The sequence below is a fragment of the Falco punctatus genome (assembly GCF_963210335.1).
Source record: "Falco punctatus genome assembly, chromosome: 9".
Lineage (NCBI taxonomy): Eukaryota > Metazoa > Chordata > Aves > Falconiformes > Falconidae > Falco > Falco punctatus.
In genome coordinates, this window is record NC_137589.1 from 6921718 (window position 1) to 6940027 (window position 18310).

At 42.8% G+C, this 18310-nt stretch overlaps 1 protein-coding gene across 3 annotated transcripts in view; it reads left to right on the top strand.

Moving 5' to 3' along the window:
* The window catches only part of ADK (adenosine kinase), a 291562-nt gene extending 273291 nt beyond the window's left edge, over nt 1-18271 (top strand). For all 3 annotated transcript variants that reach the window (XM_080403196.1, XM_080403195.1, XM_080403197.1), the window contains one exon: nt 17110-18271. In XM_080403196.1, coding sequence (XP_080259322.1) covers nt 17110-17234 — 125 coding nt within the window. In that variant the 3' untranslated portion in view covers nt 17235-18271. The remainder of the gene's footprint in view (nt 1-17109) is intronic.
* The last annotated feature ends 39 nt before the right edge of the window (nt 18272-18310 follow it).

An 18310-nucleotide genomic window follows, 5' to 3' on the forward strand; every position in this document is an offset into this window, starting at 1 on the left:
AGTATGTTAATAAGTGAGCATAATGTCTTCTGATCCTGTCAATTTTGGTAGAACATCTGCTTCCAATACAATTATTTGGGCATCAGAAAAGAACACGAAGGGTTAATTTGTTAAAACAAACCCAGAAAATATCTGGCAATGCTTAATATCCATTTGCAAATTTACTATTTTTTTTTTGGCACAAGCTCTAAGGAAAAAAGAGGATGTTATGTCTATGCCTGTTTTAAAAAATTATTCAATATAAGCCAAAACCCAATCTAATCCAAAAGTTCTGTCATTCATTGTAACCTTCATACATGTAGCTCTGTGATGCACTATTGCGTCCTGAAGGCTCTAATATCCAGTACGCAGTAGCTGTAAGGAGCTCCATTAGTCACTAATTTACTGGAAACATTACCAAAGAGACTTTATAAATAGAATTGCAGGGCTCAGTCTTGCAGTTATGAAGGGGATAACAAGCAGCATGTTACCAAATTAAAGCTTCAGAATTGTGTCCCTCTTCAAGAAACTAGTCAACATGAGCTTAACCTTAAGCATGTGAGTAATTCCGTCCTTACCTAATACATCACTTAAACCAATGATAAATTTTCAGTATATGCTTAAATTTGGCTGAAAATAGGAATGTTATTACTCATTGCTTCTGTGCTGTTGTGAATCAAAAAGGACAGAAATAGAGGAAAACACGATGGGTCATACTGTCCATATACCTTTTAGTGCACGCTTGTCACTCTCTATTGTGCCTTAATCACAAACAAGACTGAATTTGAACCGGTAAGTAACAGTGACTAGAACATAAATAAGATCTTCTTCAAGTGCTTGTCCTTGTGTACGTGTGCTCTGTGTATCAGCTGTGCCAGTAAGCTGCTGTTCCCATGAAAAGAAAAGATTGTTCCTACGTTGTTTTCAGACCCTGCAGATAGAAGCACGCTGCGGAGGGCCCAGGAGGGCAGTGTAGACCCCAGCCGAGCTGTGTAGACCCCAGCCAAGCCCTGCCTCAGCCGGAGGCAGCTTTTCACCTGCTTGCCATGTTCAGCTCGGGTTGTGTTTATTCTGAGTTCTTCAGACTCTAGGCTTTTTGAAATCAGGACCCTTTTTTTTTTTTTTTTTTTTTTTTGGTAATCCTACTTTTATTCTTTCTTAGTTTAGCTGCAGGAAGACTATTGTGACTAAATAATCAGGCTTTAAGGACTGCTTGGACTCTCATAACCCTTCCTCTTAAAATGATGTCCTTTTCCCTGGTGCTGCCATAGCTGCTGGTTTTCTGTAGAAGGGCAAAAACGTTGAATTTACTTAATTATTCCAGAATGGAAAGGCTGATAGAAGCCACATCAGAGACTATTCTGCCTTCCACCAGCAGCGTGAGGAGGTCAGGCTGGTCTTGGATCAGTTGTGAGATTCCTTTCTCTGAGGGGAAAAATGATGTGAAAAATGCCAAACTCTGTTGGGAAGGAAGGAAAGAAGAGAAGTCTTCTAAGAGATCAAGTGCCTTTTGTCGTTCTGAGTCTGCTGAGATAACGTGAGGATGCAGCAAGCTTCAGTGTATTTGGGGTGATCCCAGCAGACGTCCTGCATCGCTGTTTGTATGGACATATGTTGTTTTCCTCGGTTCCCCCAAACAGCACTGAGCCCCCAGCTGCCCTCGGAGTGGCGGCCAGCGCAGTGCGGCCGGGGTTAGCGTGGCATTGTGCGGATCTGCCCCCGCTCCAGGGAAGCGAAGGGCCCCCGCGGTGTTGCCCGCCGTGATGGAAGCTGGCTCAGCAGTTGCCAATCTGTCTGAAGCCTCGCTGCAGTTAGACCCTTACCTGGGGTCAGCGCGGGGGCTTCGCTTCTCTTTGCACCATATTTCTCTCTGCTGTGACTCAAAGCAACATGAGCTTTACAATATCCATAGCTCTTCCATTAGCTTCTGAGATATCTTCGTTCTCCTCTGTCACCCCATAAATAATAAATTGGTCGTTTATTCTCTTCAGAGAAAGATTTTCCTGAGTTTAGTCCAGATGGGAGGTTTGGGAGTCGTAACAGTCTAGATACGCAGCTGATTCTAGTCTTATATACTGTGGTTTCCTTCTTCATGGAGTCATTTCATTTTCCTTCCCATATGTAGGAAATGGGATACTGGACTGGGTAGGCTTTGATTTGGTCTGTGTTTCATTTGGGGGAAATGTCTGTATTTTATCTATATCACACTTTTCATGTGTTTTCAAAGTACGTATTTGCAACAGGAAAAGTTCTTTATTGTCTCCTGACCAGAAAGCCCTGTGCCGTACCACTGGTGATGCTGCTCAACCCATGTATCTTCTGTCGATTCTAGCATTGAGCCAGGCACAGCATTACTTTCCTGACAGAATTTTTGTAATGGGAAGGTTATATTCCCTTCAGTGTTTTTCTGGCTTCCTTCTTTGATTGAGGTTTTTATTAAGTTGTTACTACCTAGGCAACAGTACCTGTAACGTTTTGATTTTCGTGTCCTCATAGTAAAATGTTGCAAAATTCATCCCTTAACTAAAAAAAATGCACTCAGTGTTATAATATAATCTCCTGGAAACATAGTACCTTTATTCAAACAGCAGAGAACAAGGCTACCATGGCAAAGGTTCCCATACTTGTCTGGGACCGGTATATTAACGTGACTGAGCAGTGGTTTTGTTGGAGCAAATGTCTTGACTGAGGGGGGAATGTGGGATATCATGAGAACTAACCCCGTTGAGCAGGATTTATTTTTCCTTCAGGTTTGTGAGACACTATCATATTTTGAAAGGTCTTTCACGGCAGCACTCTCTTCCAGAGGTAGAACTCACAGATTGTAAGGAAATTCCGTCTCGACAATTATGCCAACTTGGCAAATCACTCCTCATGTGTTTCTCCATGTGAAAGTGGAAAATAAGAAATCTGTTGGGTTGTTTTTTCTAGAACCTATCTAACTACTGAAGGTCTCGAAACCTTAAAAGACATGAAAAAGTTTAAAGACACAAAGTTTCTGGGCATTTGTAACTCTGTGAGTTGATTCATGAGTTCAACATTTCTGAGCGTGAAGCTGCTGGCCTCCAAGGAGAGCTAGCTCAGTCCAACAGCGAGCAGCAAGAAATAAACTGCATTCTTCAGCTGAAATGTGTTTTTATTAAGTTGGCGCCAGGACTATCTCTGGGTTTCTTGCCTCTTACTGAAGGCATCAAGTCATCTGCCACTCAGGCTGGTGCAATGCGTGAATGAGAAACTGGGTTTTAAGGTTGCTGCAGGTATCTTTATGATAAAAACACTTCTCTAAACCATACCAGCGGAGTTGTGCCTTTATTGCTTTCCAGCACCACTGCCACTGTTTAGAAGTTTAAGCAGTAACAATTTACGCTGGAGCATCTCAGCACCTCTTGTGGATTTCAGGGGTAACACAGATTTTTTGGTTAGAAATCCCTGAAATACCCGTAAATTAAAGTTGTAATTCCACCTCTGGGTTCTGATGACATTGACAAATCACTTGAGCTTTGCTGACATGGCTTTGTGTCACAGGAGTCCTCCTCATGGAGTTATAGCCTTCGTTTGTAGAGTTCGGGGGAAACTCTAGTACCTGTTAGATTACATTCATTTATTACTGGTCAGCCCCAGTTTTGAACCTTTGCAATAATGGTAACCAAAGCATATTTAATGGCAATGAGTAGATGGAAATATGGACAGTTTTACCATCTCAGCTTTATGCTGTCCTGCTCTCTTTAGCCACAGTAGCTCTGCCTTCTGTTCGGACTCCCTGTTGTCATTGCCACCGTAACTAATGAAAACAATAAGCATCTTTTGTGATAGTTACTGCCATTGTTCCCTGCAAAATCTCTCCCCTAGAATCTGCCTACTCTGTGGAACTGGGCAGAGACTTCATAATGAATGAATAGGGGAAGGTGTAAAATCAATGCTGCTTCAGGTTCTGTCAATATAAATATATTGACGTAGTAATCTGCTATGATTTAGTCATATACCGCATGAAAGTACTAGAGTATGAAATGTAACCACAAATCATTTTAAAGCAGCCTGATGAAGCAGTGACAGAATGATCGTGGCAAGTATCTATTACTTATCACCATGCTATAAAGATGTTATACCGTTCTCAGGGAAAAGAAATCCTGAGATAGAAGGAGCTCTTCATTAAGCATTATCTGGTGCCAAATACGAGCCGATCGCAGTTTGCCTCTGTCAGTATCAAAGCTGAAGTCAACGGCACAAACCACCTGTCAGTTTAAAAATGACGCTGGCGGCTCTCATGTACCAGGGAATTTCGCAAAGCTGCTAGCTACAGTTTGAAGGCTACGTTCAGAATTGTTCCAGTGCACATACTGAGGGAATAAGCCCTTCTCCCTCTCATGTGAAGCCTAGCGTGAATCTTACGAGATGGCCAACTGCTGTCTCAGCTAGCAGAGGACTACCGCGATAGAAGGCAGGGACAGCGACAGAAGAGAGGAGTTGACCTCCTTTATACGTGTCCTTGCGTGACTGTGGTCATGGCATCCTTATCTTCCCTTCAGAGACCACAGGGCTTACCGCGGATACTTCCCTCCTTCTGTTTTTGTTGCCACACTGGCTCAGTAAAGCCGTTCCCTCATCTTTAATGTAGAGGTTAATTCTAAACATCATTTTTCCATCTTAATCTAAACGCCTCTACAAATTAGATAAAGAGCTTGGGTGCCTCAGAGTTTGCCTGAAGGTCGTCACATTGTTCAAATTTTAGCCTGTTTTCATGAGGTAAACGCAAATGATTTTCTATAGGGTGACATCTAGCTTTGATTTCAGAGCTTAGTAGTAGTTGGTATACTTCATACACTTCAACGTTATTGCAGTGTTAAAATATTACCCTTGATGTGAAACATTCTTTGAATATATTACACATACCGGTAGATGTATGTTTATAAAAACACAGCTCAAGAAACATAAATACAGGTTTGCAGAGAACCCATAGTGCAGAGAATAATGTCTCAGCGTTACTCCTCTGCTATTAAAAGTTTGACTCAGAAACCTTTTTTTAAAAAAGCTCCGTTTCTGTTTTCCAACGCTGGTTTAACTTTGGAATACCTTGACTGAAGCCAGTGGATTTCAACGTATATACTATTGATAAAAATGGAAACAGAATCGAATCCAGTGTAATAATTCTTACGCTGTTGTTCTACAGAATCTGGCGTTTATGGAAGGAATCCAAGAATCTTTAAAATAAAAAAATCGTCTGGGTGGGATTTCACATGATCTGAGTTGGCCCTGCTGTAAGCCACGGCTGAAGCAAGGGAGCTCCAGGGGTCCCTCCCAAGCTAAATTGCGCTGTGGTCCTGTGAGGTCTAATCCTACAGGAATCAGGTTCCCAGGTGCCATTTCTGGCTCCTCAGAAAATCCAGCTTCAGTCATCCTCAGAGGGCAATGCTGGTGGCTAGAGAGTAGAAGCTGAGTGAATTTAAAAAAATGAAGCTTGTACAATGGGAACACCATCTTCTCACAATAGATCTGGTACAGGGCAAAGATGGGCTGTGTTCGTGGCTTTGTCTAATTTGTGCTGTGTGTGCTTCATGGGAAGGAATTAATGTGGATGGAGGTGTGTGGGCATGTGAGAAATGAAGTAAGTTGTTAGGGCTAGTTGCTGTATGGCTGTACCAGGAGCACCGAACGTGCCAAAAAGATCTGATAATGCCTTCAGCAGAGAGAGGTGATTTGGATGGTTTGTCAGAATACTAAATTACGAGTGAGCTTGTGACTCTGTTAAGAAGGAAGTTCCATAACGGATTTATAGAGCTCTTTAAGATTGCGGAAGAACCTGTTTTTGCTAAAAACATTGCAGCCAAATGAAATATTCCTCTTATTTGTTGTGTTTTCATCTCTGTATGAACCTTTGTTGTAAGGGCTGCCCTCCCTCCAGTACTCACCACCCCTAAAACATTCTAGATTTGTTGAAATAGGAGTTCAAGGAACACAAAACCATTCTTTACTGAACAGCAGGAGTGTGATATCAGAAGCTACTTAACCCACTTGCAGTGGTCTTTAATGTGTATAAGGTTTTTTATACTTGTTTAAGATACCTTGGGAAGTTGTCATCATTTTCTAATCACGTTTGATAAAGAGAAATACAGTGGGTAAAATATCACTGCTGTGAAGTGCTGCCTTCTGATAACACCGGAGCTCTGAGGTGCGGTTTTGTTTGCCAGCTGGGCGTGAAGCTTTTTTTTTTTTTTTTTTTTTTTTTTTTTTTTTTTTTGCGATACCAATTAAATATGTATGTGCGTGTGACTTGTTAAGGCTGATTTTTGCTAGAAAATTTATCTTCCCAAGCGAAGAGACAAGGGGATGCTACTTTGAATTGTTCTGTCTTTTCTCAGAAGTAAAGATAAGTGTTAGAGCTGGACTCAGCACTCTCATAGTCTTCATTTACGCAACATGGGTGGCTAATTGCCTCTGAGCAGCCCTGTTGTTACCGACATCACGGCTGATGAGATATGAAGCTTTGAAATAAAAATACCTTCTTAATGTCATCAGCATTTTGACTGACAGCCCGTTTTGCCCATCTTTAATGCTCCTGTTTTATAAACAGCATACATGAGTCTAATAGCTGAGCGGCAGATAGGGCATCAATCTTAGCTTGCGAGGGGATGGCTTGTCAGCGTGGTCATGACTTACCGCCCCTGCGTTCTGGTGGCATTCGTACCTCTCTCAGATAAACATCACGTCGAAACCTGGGCTATTAGATGGCCACATTATCTCTGTAACTGACCTTCTACAAACTAGAGAATTACCAGGTTCTGTGTTTCTAGCTGATTTTTCTCAGGCTCAGCTGGAGGCCCATCGTTACTCTGATCAATAGCGTAGCCAGTCGCTAGCAACTTCAGCATCACTACTGGCACCATTTAGAAATTTGCCACAGTTTGAATTGCAGCTACTTAAAGAAAAACATAAAAGTAGGTATCACTCAAGAAAAACAAGGAATATTCCTGTTTTCTTGTTCAGTCCCTGCTTCACTTTTTACCAATTCCCATTCATAATTCCATAATTATGTCTTCGGAAATTTCTGTGCTGGCATTATACTTAAAACTAGTAGCAAGTGCTGTCCAAGCATAATTTAATTGTGATCCATTCGGGTTTAACTGGTTTGTTTCAGTTGCTGCCCTTCTCTTGGTTTCTAAATGTTCATCTTAATTTTATTACATAGGTATTTTTTATCAAAATACAGTAACTTAAATGTGGTAGCTCACTTTTTCACCTATATGATTTAAAGGCAATCCAGAAGAATACACAGTAGAATTCACATAAGGCAAAACATTAGTGTACATGTGTTTTAAATAGCACATAGAAGTGAGACATCCATTTAAAAGGATCAGTGTATGGAATTAAAAACCCTCAGAAGTTTCTAATTAGACTGAAGCAGGACCTGATCCTTCTAGCTGCTGTGTCTCTGTGCCTGTCAATGACACCGTCAGTGTTAAGGGAGCCTCAGTACGCAGCAAGAGGATTAATATTTTGCAAAATTGGGCTTTAAAAGGCCTAATTTACCTCACCATAAATTCTGGATGGGCATTCTGAGAAATAAACGTCGGATAGGTTGCGGACCTTTTAAAAAAACAAACCTACTGTGTTAAAAATAGATTTTCAAAACCAATTATAAAGTTCCAATTTTTGCTGTAATAGCTATGGGACAATTACAAATTGACTTAACGCCTCAAAGCAAATCATCACCGTTTAAAATACTTTGTCATGCCTACTATCCCTATCCTCATAACATTTCATTTTATGTTAATGTGTCATGTGTTAGAAAATCATGTAACGATAAAGAAAATGTTCATGTGGAAGGTTAGAAACGACTTTAATGAGTTATTATTACCTTGCTCGCAGACTGTTGGTAATACTTTTGTGTTATTTTAATGTATTCTGAGTAGAGACAGAGGCACTAGTCAGATTGGATCATCAAGAACATTCCCCTGGGAATCAGGGCAGGATATAGTCCCCTAAGAAATGATGTGTCAGATTAAGCTGATGCTGTATTCACAGGAGATACAACAACACACAGTGAAATAGGAAAATACACCAAAATATGTTGTCTATGTCGCATCTACTATGACTTGGTGTGGTGCTGTGGGGACTGACGCAGTGGCCACGGAGGTACTGCTCGGGCTGCGGTGTGAGCTAGCGGGATCCTCGCACACCTGCAGCTGCCTCCGCCGTATAATAGGAGGGTGATGCCTCCCATAATTTGTTCACCTGCCCCCACCACTGAAATGGGCTCCTGCTGGAAGCAGGAGGATGGCAAGGATGCAACAAAACAGGCATGAAAGAACAAACATGGTCCTGGCTGAAAGCAGTGGTGGTAGCGGTGGCTGTAGGTTGGCTTGAGGCTGATCTCCAACTCTACTTAAAGGGATGTTGTGTTACTCATCATCAGTAAATGATTAGTATCAGTCCAGGACTGTAACAGATATTTAAAGAGGCAAAAGATATTAAATGCCACTGTATTAAGATAGGAGCATTATGAATATAATGCCGGGGTAGGCTGTTTCAGCCCACAGAAGTCAAGGAATTCGTAGGCTGCCCAACTGCTGTGTTCCCACTGCGCTGGGGGTCACTTTTTGGTTCCCTTTGCATACTGCCGGCCTGATCGTGTGGGGACACACCTGCAAATAAAACCTTACTGAGAGACGGTGGCTCCTGTGCAAACACAACTTCACATCTCCTAGTCCTCGTGCCTGTGAATCTCAGCTAGGAGGTTACATTCATGTTGCCTTTTTGAATAAATGTTAAGAACTGAATAGATGATAGTACATAGTATTCCATTTTGTCATGCTTAGAACTTCATTATTTCTACATTAAATTGGTAACATTCTCTTGCTCTTATCCCAAGCAGTAGGTGTAGTAATCTGTGCCATCTAATGTCATACAAGAGATCTGTTTTGAGGCTCCAGAAATTTCCTTAGGTCCTAATGAAAGAAAGCTTATTTCATTTGGCTGTCTCAAAAATGGCTAAGGAGAATTTTAGCTTTTGAAGAACACTTCTAGGAAATGTTTTTAGGAAAAACAAAGAGAAATATCAGCCTGGAAAGAATTCTTTTCAGACAGTTGGAGAAGCCACTTCCAAGGAAAATACTCTTATTTGGGTTGGCATATACAGCACCTTGAATATTCCTTGTAAGCTTGGAGGGTAGTTTGTTATTTTTTTTCTTTAATCAAATGTTTTCCCCTGATCCTGCTTGTTGGAGACAAGCCCAAAGCCACCAGATTCTGATCCAAAAGGGAATTTCCCAAAGTTCGTCTCGTGGGCTTAAAAATGAAAAATAGGACCAAGCCATCAGAAGTTACAACTTTGTTATCGGTTTCCTCCACCACATCTTCTGTGGAGCGTATGATAGGCTGAAATTGTTCTTTGCTCAGGCAGTAAGATGGGCTGAGGAGTCACCAGAGGTGATATGCAACAGGTTATCAATAGAGTCCGCTGAGGCTGGGTAACGTGGAGGGTGTCGCAGGATGAAACCCTACAGGGTCTCCTCCGGCTTCGAGCGGTCACCGTGCGGCGGGGGATGGTGCTGACTCAGGGCACAGGCCAGCGACGGGGAAGGTCCCGTCAGCCTCAGCAGGCTTCAGGGCAGGAGCTCAGGCTTCTCCGTCCCCTCCACAGCCTTCAGGACCAAACAGCTGCAGGGTACAGCTACCATTCCGGCTGGCACAAAGGCGTCAAAAAACAGAGACTGCTGATTTTCCTTGGGGAGGGTCTCTGATGGGCCCGAGCACCTCTACGGGCCTTGGGAAACATGATGGCACCTTGTTCTGTGAGCTGAAGGGAGCTGGCCCCGTAGGTCCAAGGAGTGGTAATCAGCTGTGCAATGCCATAAAATTATTCAGCCTTGAGTAACTGATTCCTAATGGAGTAACTGGGTTGTAGTGGAGTTTTATTTCATTTTTTTTCATTGTCACATTTTTGCAGGAATCCTTCATTAACATTTTCCAGGTGTCATGGTTTAAAGCATTGGAGTCTGAACTCTTTTTTGCTTTGTGTATTGGACACCTCCTCTCCATCCCAGGAAAAGGCTGCTGAAGTGGAAACACTCCTTTCACTTATTCATAGTTGCCTAGTAAGTGCTACGTTGTGTTATTTGCATGTGTCCATAAATGACTGTATAACCTCAGACTAAGGAAGACGTACGCCCATCTGAGTGATCCTTACAGAAATTCAATGCATTCCAAGTATGTCCATAAATATAAAGAAAACAAGAGGGAGAGAGAGAGGGAAAGGGACAGGGATAGGGACAGTGACAGGGACAGCAGTACCAATACTAACAGCTTTTCCGAAAAACATACTTCGTTTAGTATTCATGCTGGTGATTAGAAAGTAAGAAATGTGTGTAAGAGGTTTGCACATGGACAGTGAAATGCACATAGCACGTGACCATTTTATAAAGAAAGTAAATATAGACTTCCAAAACCTTTTATTCATGATCTCATGGTTTTGTCATTCTCTGGAAGTAAAAATATTGACATTTACCAGGCTGTTTGTTCCAGCTTTCTGATCTCCTGCAGTTTATTTTTATAACAACCTTATCGATGAGCCTCTTACTCAGCTCTCTAGGTTTAACTGAGTTGAGTCGATTTGTTACCACAGCTTCAAGTAGCTGTTACAGAACAAGCGAGACATCCTAATAAAGCTGTAAACGTGTTTACTCAAACATGGTATTGATTTTACTTGGAGAGGGAGAAGCTAGTGCTTAGCATGGTGTCAGGGAGGATGAATTTAACTGCAGTTTTTCATTGTCATCTGTCATGGTTGTGAAACACTAAGTGAAACCACAAGAGGATAATTAGAATTGCCAGAAATTTAGCCCCTAAAATCAGTTAACCACTTGAGATTTTTGTAGTTTAATTAGTTTTTATTAAAACTTTCCTCCAGTGGTATAGTCGGGAAGGGTTTTCTAATGTTCTTTTCAGTGAGAGTGAGATTTCAAGGTTGCCACTTGTTAGATATACATCTTATATGACTTTTTCTGAAAGGGTTGCTAACCTTTTTTCTCTCCCTTGTAATTAGCCTGGCACGGCAGTTCCACAGAAGCACAGAGGCATTTCATTTTAAAAGAGAGGGACAGACACTTGTTTGTACACATACACATTTGTAGTTAATAACATACATGTGCTTGCGTGGATTAATTCTTACACTGTATTTTGAGAGAGAAAGCGCGAAGGTGTGTGAAGGTTGAAAGAAGTGTAATGTATTTGAAGATGCTTACATTTAATTTGTCTTATATACTGTAAGTCTAATGTGTCAGACCACAGTGCCAAAATACATGAAAACCGAAGCCAAATCCCACCCTTAATCACAAACGTTTCCATTTAGAATAGCCAGCATTTGGTTTGATAGCAATGGGCAGGGCCTCTGGCTTACCACAGTTCTTGGCTGTAATATCCACCATCTGCCACAAAATTAAAAAAGGAGAAACCTCGGCACGTTGACGTACGGTTGTTCAGTGACTATATTGCAGAATCATCTGATGCCAACATCTTTTACAAAATCTAGGTTGGCTGGTTGGCTCTTGGCACCAGCGCTGCAAACCACCTGATTACCACTGACCAGACTCGTGCTACCACAACACTAACCCGCTCCAACGGTGCTAAACGGCATCCAAAAAAGCCTCAGTCATACCGGCAACAAGGCTTTCAATTGCTAGCGTAGTGTTTCTTGAAAGCAGCATCTTCCCACACTGCTGGCCTGAAAGCTACTGGGATCACGTAAAAATAGATGAGCGCTCGAGCAACTGTGATAAATGCTCTATACAAACGGGAGCATGAGAAGGGGCTTGCAGCTGTCCCCCATGGTGGAGTAACACTGCTGGAAAACAGACAGTTCGCAAATGAAGCTGTAGAAACTTCAAATACAAAAAAGAGGAGGCAGCTCAGCTGTTCGTGATCCTTTCTGTGGCTGGGAGGACTCTGCTGGTGAGTGGCCTGGCTAGAGTGGGTGACACCAGGTGCTTCAGGGTTCAGCTGGGAGAGGAGGATTGTCTGCGAGCATCCTGCGCAGAAAGGTCGTGAGGGGCTCTGACTCAGGATCGGCTTGTAACTGTTTATAATTAATGCCTTTGATAATTGCTTTTTTTCTGCTTTTCTCACTTGCATGTAAAGAAATACATTAATTTTGCCCTGGGCGTTTTATAAAGGTTGGAAGCATGAGAGAAACTGCAGAAAGACGAGTAGTGGGGGAGCTGGGTGTCGGAGGCTATAAACGAATTTCCAGCCAGCATTAGTAATTAACAGTCATTAAAATTAATTGTCAAGTGTACAATTTGAAATGAAACATTTGGCTTCAATATGAGCTGTTTTTAAGTGTTGTTAAACCATTATTGAAGCAGACCAGAACTGTTTTAAAATCTCTGCGATCGGACTCCCACATTCCCATCCAACTGCAGTAGTACTAGGCGTTCGTTCCCAATTGCCACCGATAGTCTGGAAACAAAACTTTCAAAGAAATCCCTGGTTTCAGTGACAGTGCTGCTGAGATGTCTGTTTTGCTGGCCACAAGGATATGAGCGTGGTTCTCCTTTAATCATTTTTGAAGTGCTACTCAGCTCTTGGCAGTAACAAAGTAAAGACACCACCTTTTGTGCCAGCCGGTGGGCTGTCTCGCCGTGTCTTTTCAGGCTGGGGCTGACATCCCCAAAGAGATCCGAGCTGGTTGCAGCGAGGGCCCCGGGTTGGGTCTGGATTTCGAGGCTCAAGCACCACTTCTGGCACTTGGCTTACAGAACTTTTCATTCGTGGTGGGCACAAAAAGGAATAAAGCAACTTGGCTTTTCTGTCCCTCATTCTGTTTGCAGACCTAACAATTGTAGATGTTGTCTTTGAGCATGTGTAGTAAGGAAGCTGGAGATAATAAAGATTAACGCTCAATTATTTCAGGCACACTTTTCAGAGCAAAGTGATTGCTGAGATGGTTTTCTCTACTGAGCAGAAAAGAAATAATTATGGGCCGAAAATAGCTGTTGGTGTGTTATAATCACTTCTATCATCTGGGAATGCAAATACGTTTTGTACCACTCTAAGGTTTAAAGCAGCTTTTGAAGCAAAGTTGTCTTTGCTTTCTAGGAAGATAAGTGGGATGAATTGGACACAGTTCCAAAGACATTCTTACCGTGACTGCGTACAAGGGGGTTACTTGGCTGCCTGTGCCTGTGAGGGACAAAAAGCATCGCGGTCTGCTCCGAGAGCTTACCGAGATGGCCGATGACAGGACAGTGGCCTCCCAGGCATCCGGCGACTGCTGCTTCCCGTCCCCCAGAAATGATAAACGCTTTGGATGTCAGGGCAGGAGGCAGACAAGTGGGAAAGCCTCGGGTTTGGGTCTTGCCTTTGTGTTCTGGCGCGAAGAGAGCGCTACTCAACGCGCCTAACACCGGCCGCGGCTCCAGCAGTGCCAAAATGCTGGTGCTGAATAGCTGCAGTTAGAAGACAGTAGACGATATTGCCTGAAGTTTTTTTGGTAAAATATTCGAAGTGAAGTTGTTTTGTGTGGCCAGGTTATGCCACCACTTTGTGCACTCCATTCCAGTGATAGCCAGGGACGAGCTCAGGCCGTGGCAGAAGTTAAAATAGTTGCTGAGCTACTTCAGTATGTGCTGGGATGATCCAGCTGTGTGATCCCAGGCCCGTGCTACAGGATCAGAGATCAATCCTGCCCTTTCTGTCTGTGAAATTGTAGGAGGAGTGTGAAGTGAGTCTGAAGCCATGTTCGCTTATCTTCTTGCATTTCCAGTCATGGCACCTTAAAGAGCTTACAGCCTTCAACTGCTTATCACCTCCCCTCCACCGCCGCGCTCGCTGGGAGAGCTGCTGGAGTGCTCACTAACCCACTTCAGTTGAAATCGGCTGGGTTAGCAGAGATCTGCTGTTCTACAGCTTACCGTTTAAACTGATCTGCTTCGTTTTGACGGAGTATCAGGTTATACAAGCAGCGAAGAAGGATGGTGAAAAACAGATGGGGCAGTAACTTCTTCAGCTGGAACTCAACGATCTGAATCCATGCCTTGAGAGTATGACTCATGGGGTTTGCATCACAGAACCTTATACATCGGAGGAGGCAAACTGAGTTATATTCTGACCAGGCTGCTTTTTATGCGTTAACTAAAAAGAACATTCTGCAGCTAAGGCAGCCAACCCGATGGAGCTCTTTGTTGCTCTGCTCAAACAACAGTGCTTCCTGGTGTTCCCTCGGGTTCCGCTTTGCCAAGTGCCTCGTCTCGGTATGTGATATAGTTCCGTGTTTGTGATGTGTGTGTTTGTATTGTCACTCAATGCGATATTGTGTCAGATACTGCTATTCCTCTTTCATCTACGGAACACATACCTTTTAAGAGAAACTCAACAGACGAGAATGGTTTGAGGGCAAACTCCCCACTGCAGTTTCTACATCTCTCATATATGACAGCTGTACTTAATGTCATTTCTCCACCACTCTGAAATCATAGAAATCTCTCATTTCTATCCCCAATTAGAACAGGATGTTTTTTCACCTGATTCTGCTTCCACTTAGATCAGAATAAATAAGGAGTAGCTCCACTGAAGAAAAAAAATAGATACCAGCTCGAAACTACTGTGAGCCTGAGGGGTAGTGACAGTCTTGGTCTAACTGGTGTTGAAAAATAATTCATGTTTTATGGTCCTTTGCTCCTTAGATTTTCTCATCTCTGTATATGTTTGATGCCTTGATCATAAACTTAGAGGACAGTTGTTCCTTCATGTATAAACCCCTCGCTGAATTCATGCTCTGCGCAAAGCCTGGCCTGGTGTTTGCCATTGGAGGCCTGCCCAGTGCATCTCCGATACTTACTGAATCAGAAATGGCCTGGCTTAACAGCCTCATTTTACATACGGTTACAACTTGCTCTCAGGTTTTAACCACCCAGAAGCACATTGGCAAGCTGCTGCCTCCCAGGCAGCTTAAATTTAATGATTGACATTCTCCACGTATCCAAGAAAGTTTCTCCTAAGAATGCATGTTAATTTAATGGAGAGCAGACCATTTTCATCTCCTTACTCAGAAATCGTCTGATTTCTGCCAGGCATGCTGTTTGAATTTCTCAACTGTTACCCAACTATTACAGCTGGACCATCCTGCCGCAGTTGTGTTGTCTGTCATCCCCTGACTGCCATCAGTGATAGCGCTCACAGCAGTTTCTTCCTGTTGCAGACTCTCATCTCTGTTCACTGAGAGCACCCGTCTTCTTCACTTGTGCTTGTGGACTTACTGTTGGTGAAGGACTCATTTTTTCCCAGCTAGTGTCAGTCAGTGTCTGTGAAATTCCAGCTAATACATAGTTCTCTGGAAAAGTATCGATGTCGGAAACGTATGAGTTTTTTCCTAGTTGTCAGCTGACATGCCTGCTTTCTGTGGCCCCCCTATTCCAATGAAAAGTGTTTGATTTTATAGATCTAGGAGTTTCAAACTCCTCTCCCATTCGGTGCAGCTTAGAGAAAACTATACATCAAGGAGGCTTCTTTTCACTCTCAGTTGTGACCGAGAAGCCAAGACAGATCTTGGTAATTGATGAAAATAGGGTCATTTGCTCACCAGTATTATCCTTCATTGACCTAACCTTATTTTTCATGTTTTACATGATTTTTTAATCTTCAAGGAGCAGACATTATTGCATAGTATAGAATATTTTTATCGTCTTCTAAAAATACCCTCTCATGTGCCACAAAAGGAAGTATTTAGAGAAGGAGCACAGGTTAATGTGCTCCTGTTACCAGGTGCCCACACCACAACGTAATGTAAAGTCTTTGTTCCAGTAGTAACCAAGCTGAGCAGAGAAAGTGTATCTGAAAGCCGGCTAGCCAAACAGGTCATCTTCAGATCAAAATTTGCAATTTGTCAGGAACTGGTACCGATGAGCTACACGGTACTTACGGAAGACGCGGTGTCAAGACCATGCCAAGGCCCAGGGCCTGTCAGAGCGTGACACAGGACCTTGAAATGGAGGAAGAAAGCTTTGAAAGGGACATGTTTCAGCTTGCTACAATTCCGATTTTCCTGGGCATGTCTCCCTTGCCTTCTGTGATTGGATGAGGAAGAGAGACACATCTGAAACCTATTAAAAACAGGATAAAAGCGCATAAAATATTACCCCTAGAAGGACAGAGTGGAGTTTTAAATTATTATAAGATACTAAGTTTACTTTTCACATCCTGAAAAATTTTTCTAAGTTTAAAATACGTTTTTCACTTCTACCATAACTGTCATTCTTTCAATCACAATAGTTTCAGCCAAGACAAAATATTTCCGAAGTGAGGGACTCAATCCGTAACGTTTCTGCTGCCACTTGTACTTTTTCAAGTACCTTCTTAGGACTGTCTGCTTATATTCATTTAAAGAGGCGCTGTGGTTTTCAAAACACTCGGCTCCCAGGGGCTGCTGCTTCTCGAAGCCATGCTCCGCGGCTGTGCTAGCCGAGGCAGTGAACAGGGTGCCCCGATTCTGAGCCCCGCTTGGTTCTCTGTCCGGTTTGCTGTTTCCGTGGGTGCCTGACCGTGCTAAGAGGTGCCCGTTTGTTTCTGAACTTGGGTTAAATGTCACATAATCAAGGGGAACAGATGTCACCTACCTTTCCTCAACAGGTAAAAATTTCTCACCTTTTCCTTATGAACACCTGTAACTGTGGATATAGAAAACGGTTTGTGTTATGTGCCTTTCTCTTTTTTTGAGACAAGCTTGCAGAGTGACAGCAGCGTGGGGCTGTCGCTGTAGCCGGCAGGAACAGAAGGAGCTCCCTTCGGCAGGGAAAACCGCTTATTTGTTTTCAGAATGGTATTTGAGGAATGAGGGGGTCGCTCTGGAAAAGAGGAGAGCAAGAACTCTGGTGAAGTCATGTTGAGGGCACTAACATAGATCAGTCTCAATAGTCTTTAATTTACCTGAAGCTGCCAAATGGAGACTTCAGGTAGAAATAGCAGCAGCAGCACTCCAACTCAGCAGGTCACTGGAGCGCCATGCTGAATTTCAACTAGCCGGGCTACTTGTGTACGTACAGCTGGGCCAGTGTGTCAGTGCTTTGCCTTGTGACAAACCGGTACTTTCAAAAAAACTAATCTAACCATTTTCTTCTCTTTCTCTCTCGCTTTGTTTCATAGGCTTTCTCTCACAGCTTGTCTATGACCGGCCGGTGACCGAGTGCATCCGGGCTGGACATTACGCAGCCAGCGTAATTATCAAGCGTTCAGGTTGCACCTTCCCAGAGAAGCCTGACTTCCACTGATAGTGGTGATTCAGAGGGATCAAGAGTAACTCCCATGTTGCTGTGGGATTGCTGCCTAAATTTTTCCTCCTTCCCTTTCCTCACCTTTCCTATTACCTGCATCAACGCTTCTGTACTTCTGTTCATTGTATTCTAAACAAAATATATATTTCTATGGTGTTTTCCTTTTCATACCACTACAATGTCTCAGTAGTCTTAACTTTTGGAAACAGTGCTAATTTGAAGCTTATTGTCTCATCCATCAGGAAAAATTGTTCTATTTACACAGTTTATAAGGAAGCCCCACGTAAATGACACTGCTGATTAACACCTTTAAAATACTTCTGTTGAGTTATCTAGTTTGTATCCAGCTGTGGCCAAACCCTACTCAACTTAACCTGAGATCAACAGACCTGACTTCATTTGTCACGTAACGTTAGAAACCAGGAATTGTTCTTTCTACGTAGCAGTCACACTAGTGTAAAGAGCAGTGTAAATGTCCCCAGAGTTTCCTTACATATTTAAGCATACAAGAGCTGGCCATCAGATCCAGCCCAGCTTCCATGAAAGCCAGCAGTTGTTTTGTCAGTAATTGAGGGACGTGACCCACAGCTGCTGTCGTGCATTCAGTCGTCTCGCACTGACACCAGTAGCTTTGGGTCTGGCACCGTGTGAGAGCAGAGTCTGGCCACCCCAGGTACAGCCACCGCCATCCATCAGGTGAGCCAGTGATTTCGGGGCAGATGCACAAGCTGATGATGGACATAACCACAGGGAGAGATCCTCTCTCCTCCACGTGAGCTTTCTAGAGGCTGTGTTTAGTTAAGGTACACATAGTGAAAATGAGGTACAGAAATATTTATGCAGGCTATATTGACAGGATATGCCAAACAGAATCTCTGAAACGCACATTTTTAAACTTTTAATTTACTTTGGATAATTGAGCAGTATGGTGGATTTTGTTTGTATTTACAGTATTCAAAGAGGTGATCTGACACTGCATTCATTACTTTGCTATGTAATTTGATACTGATAAATAAAAAATTGTGATACAGTAACCCCTGGTTTTGTATTGGCGTGTGTCCGGCTTTCCTCTG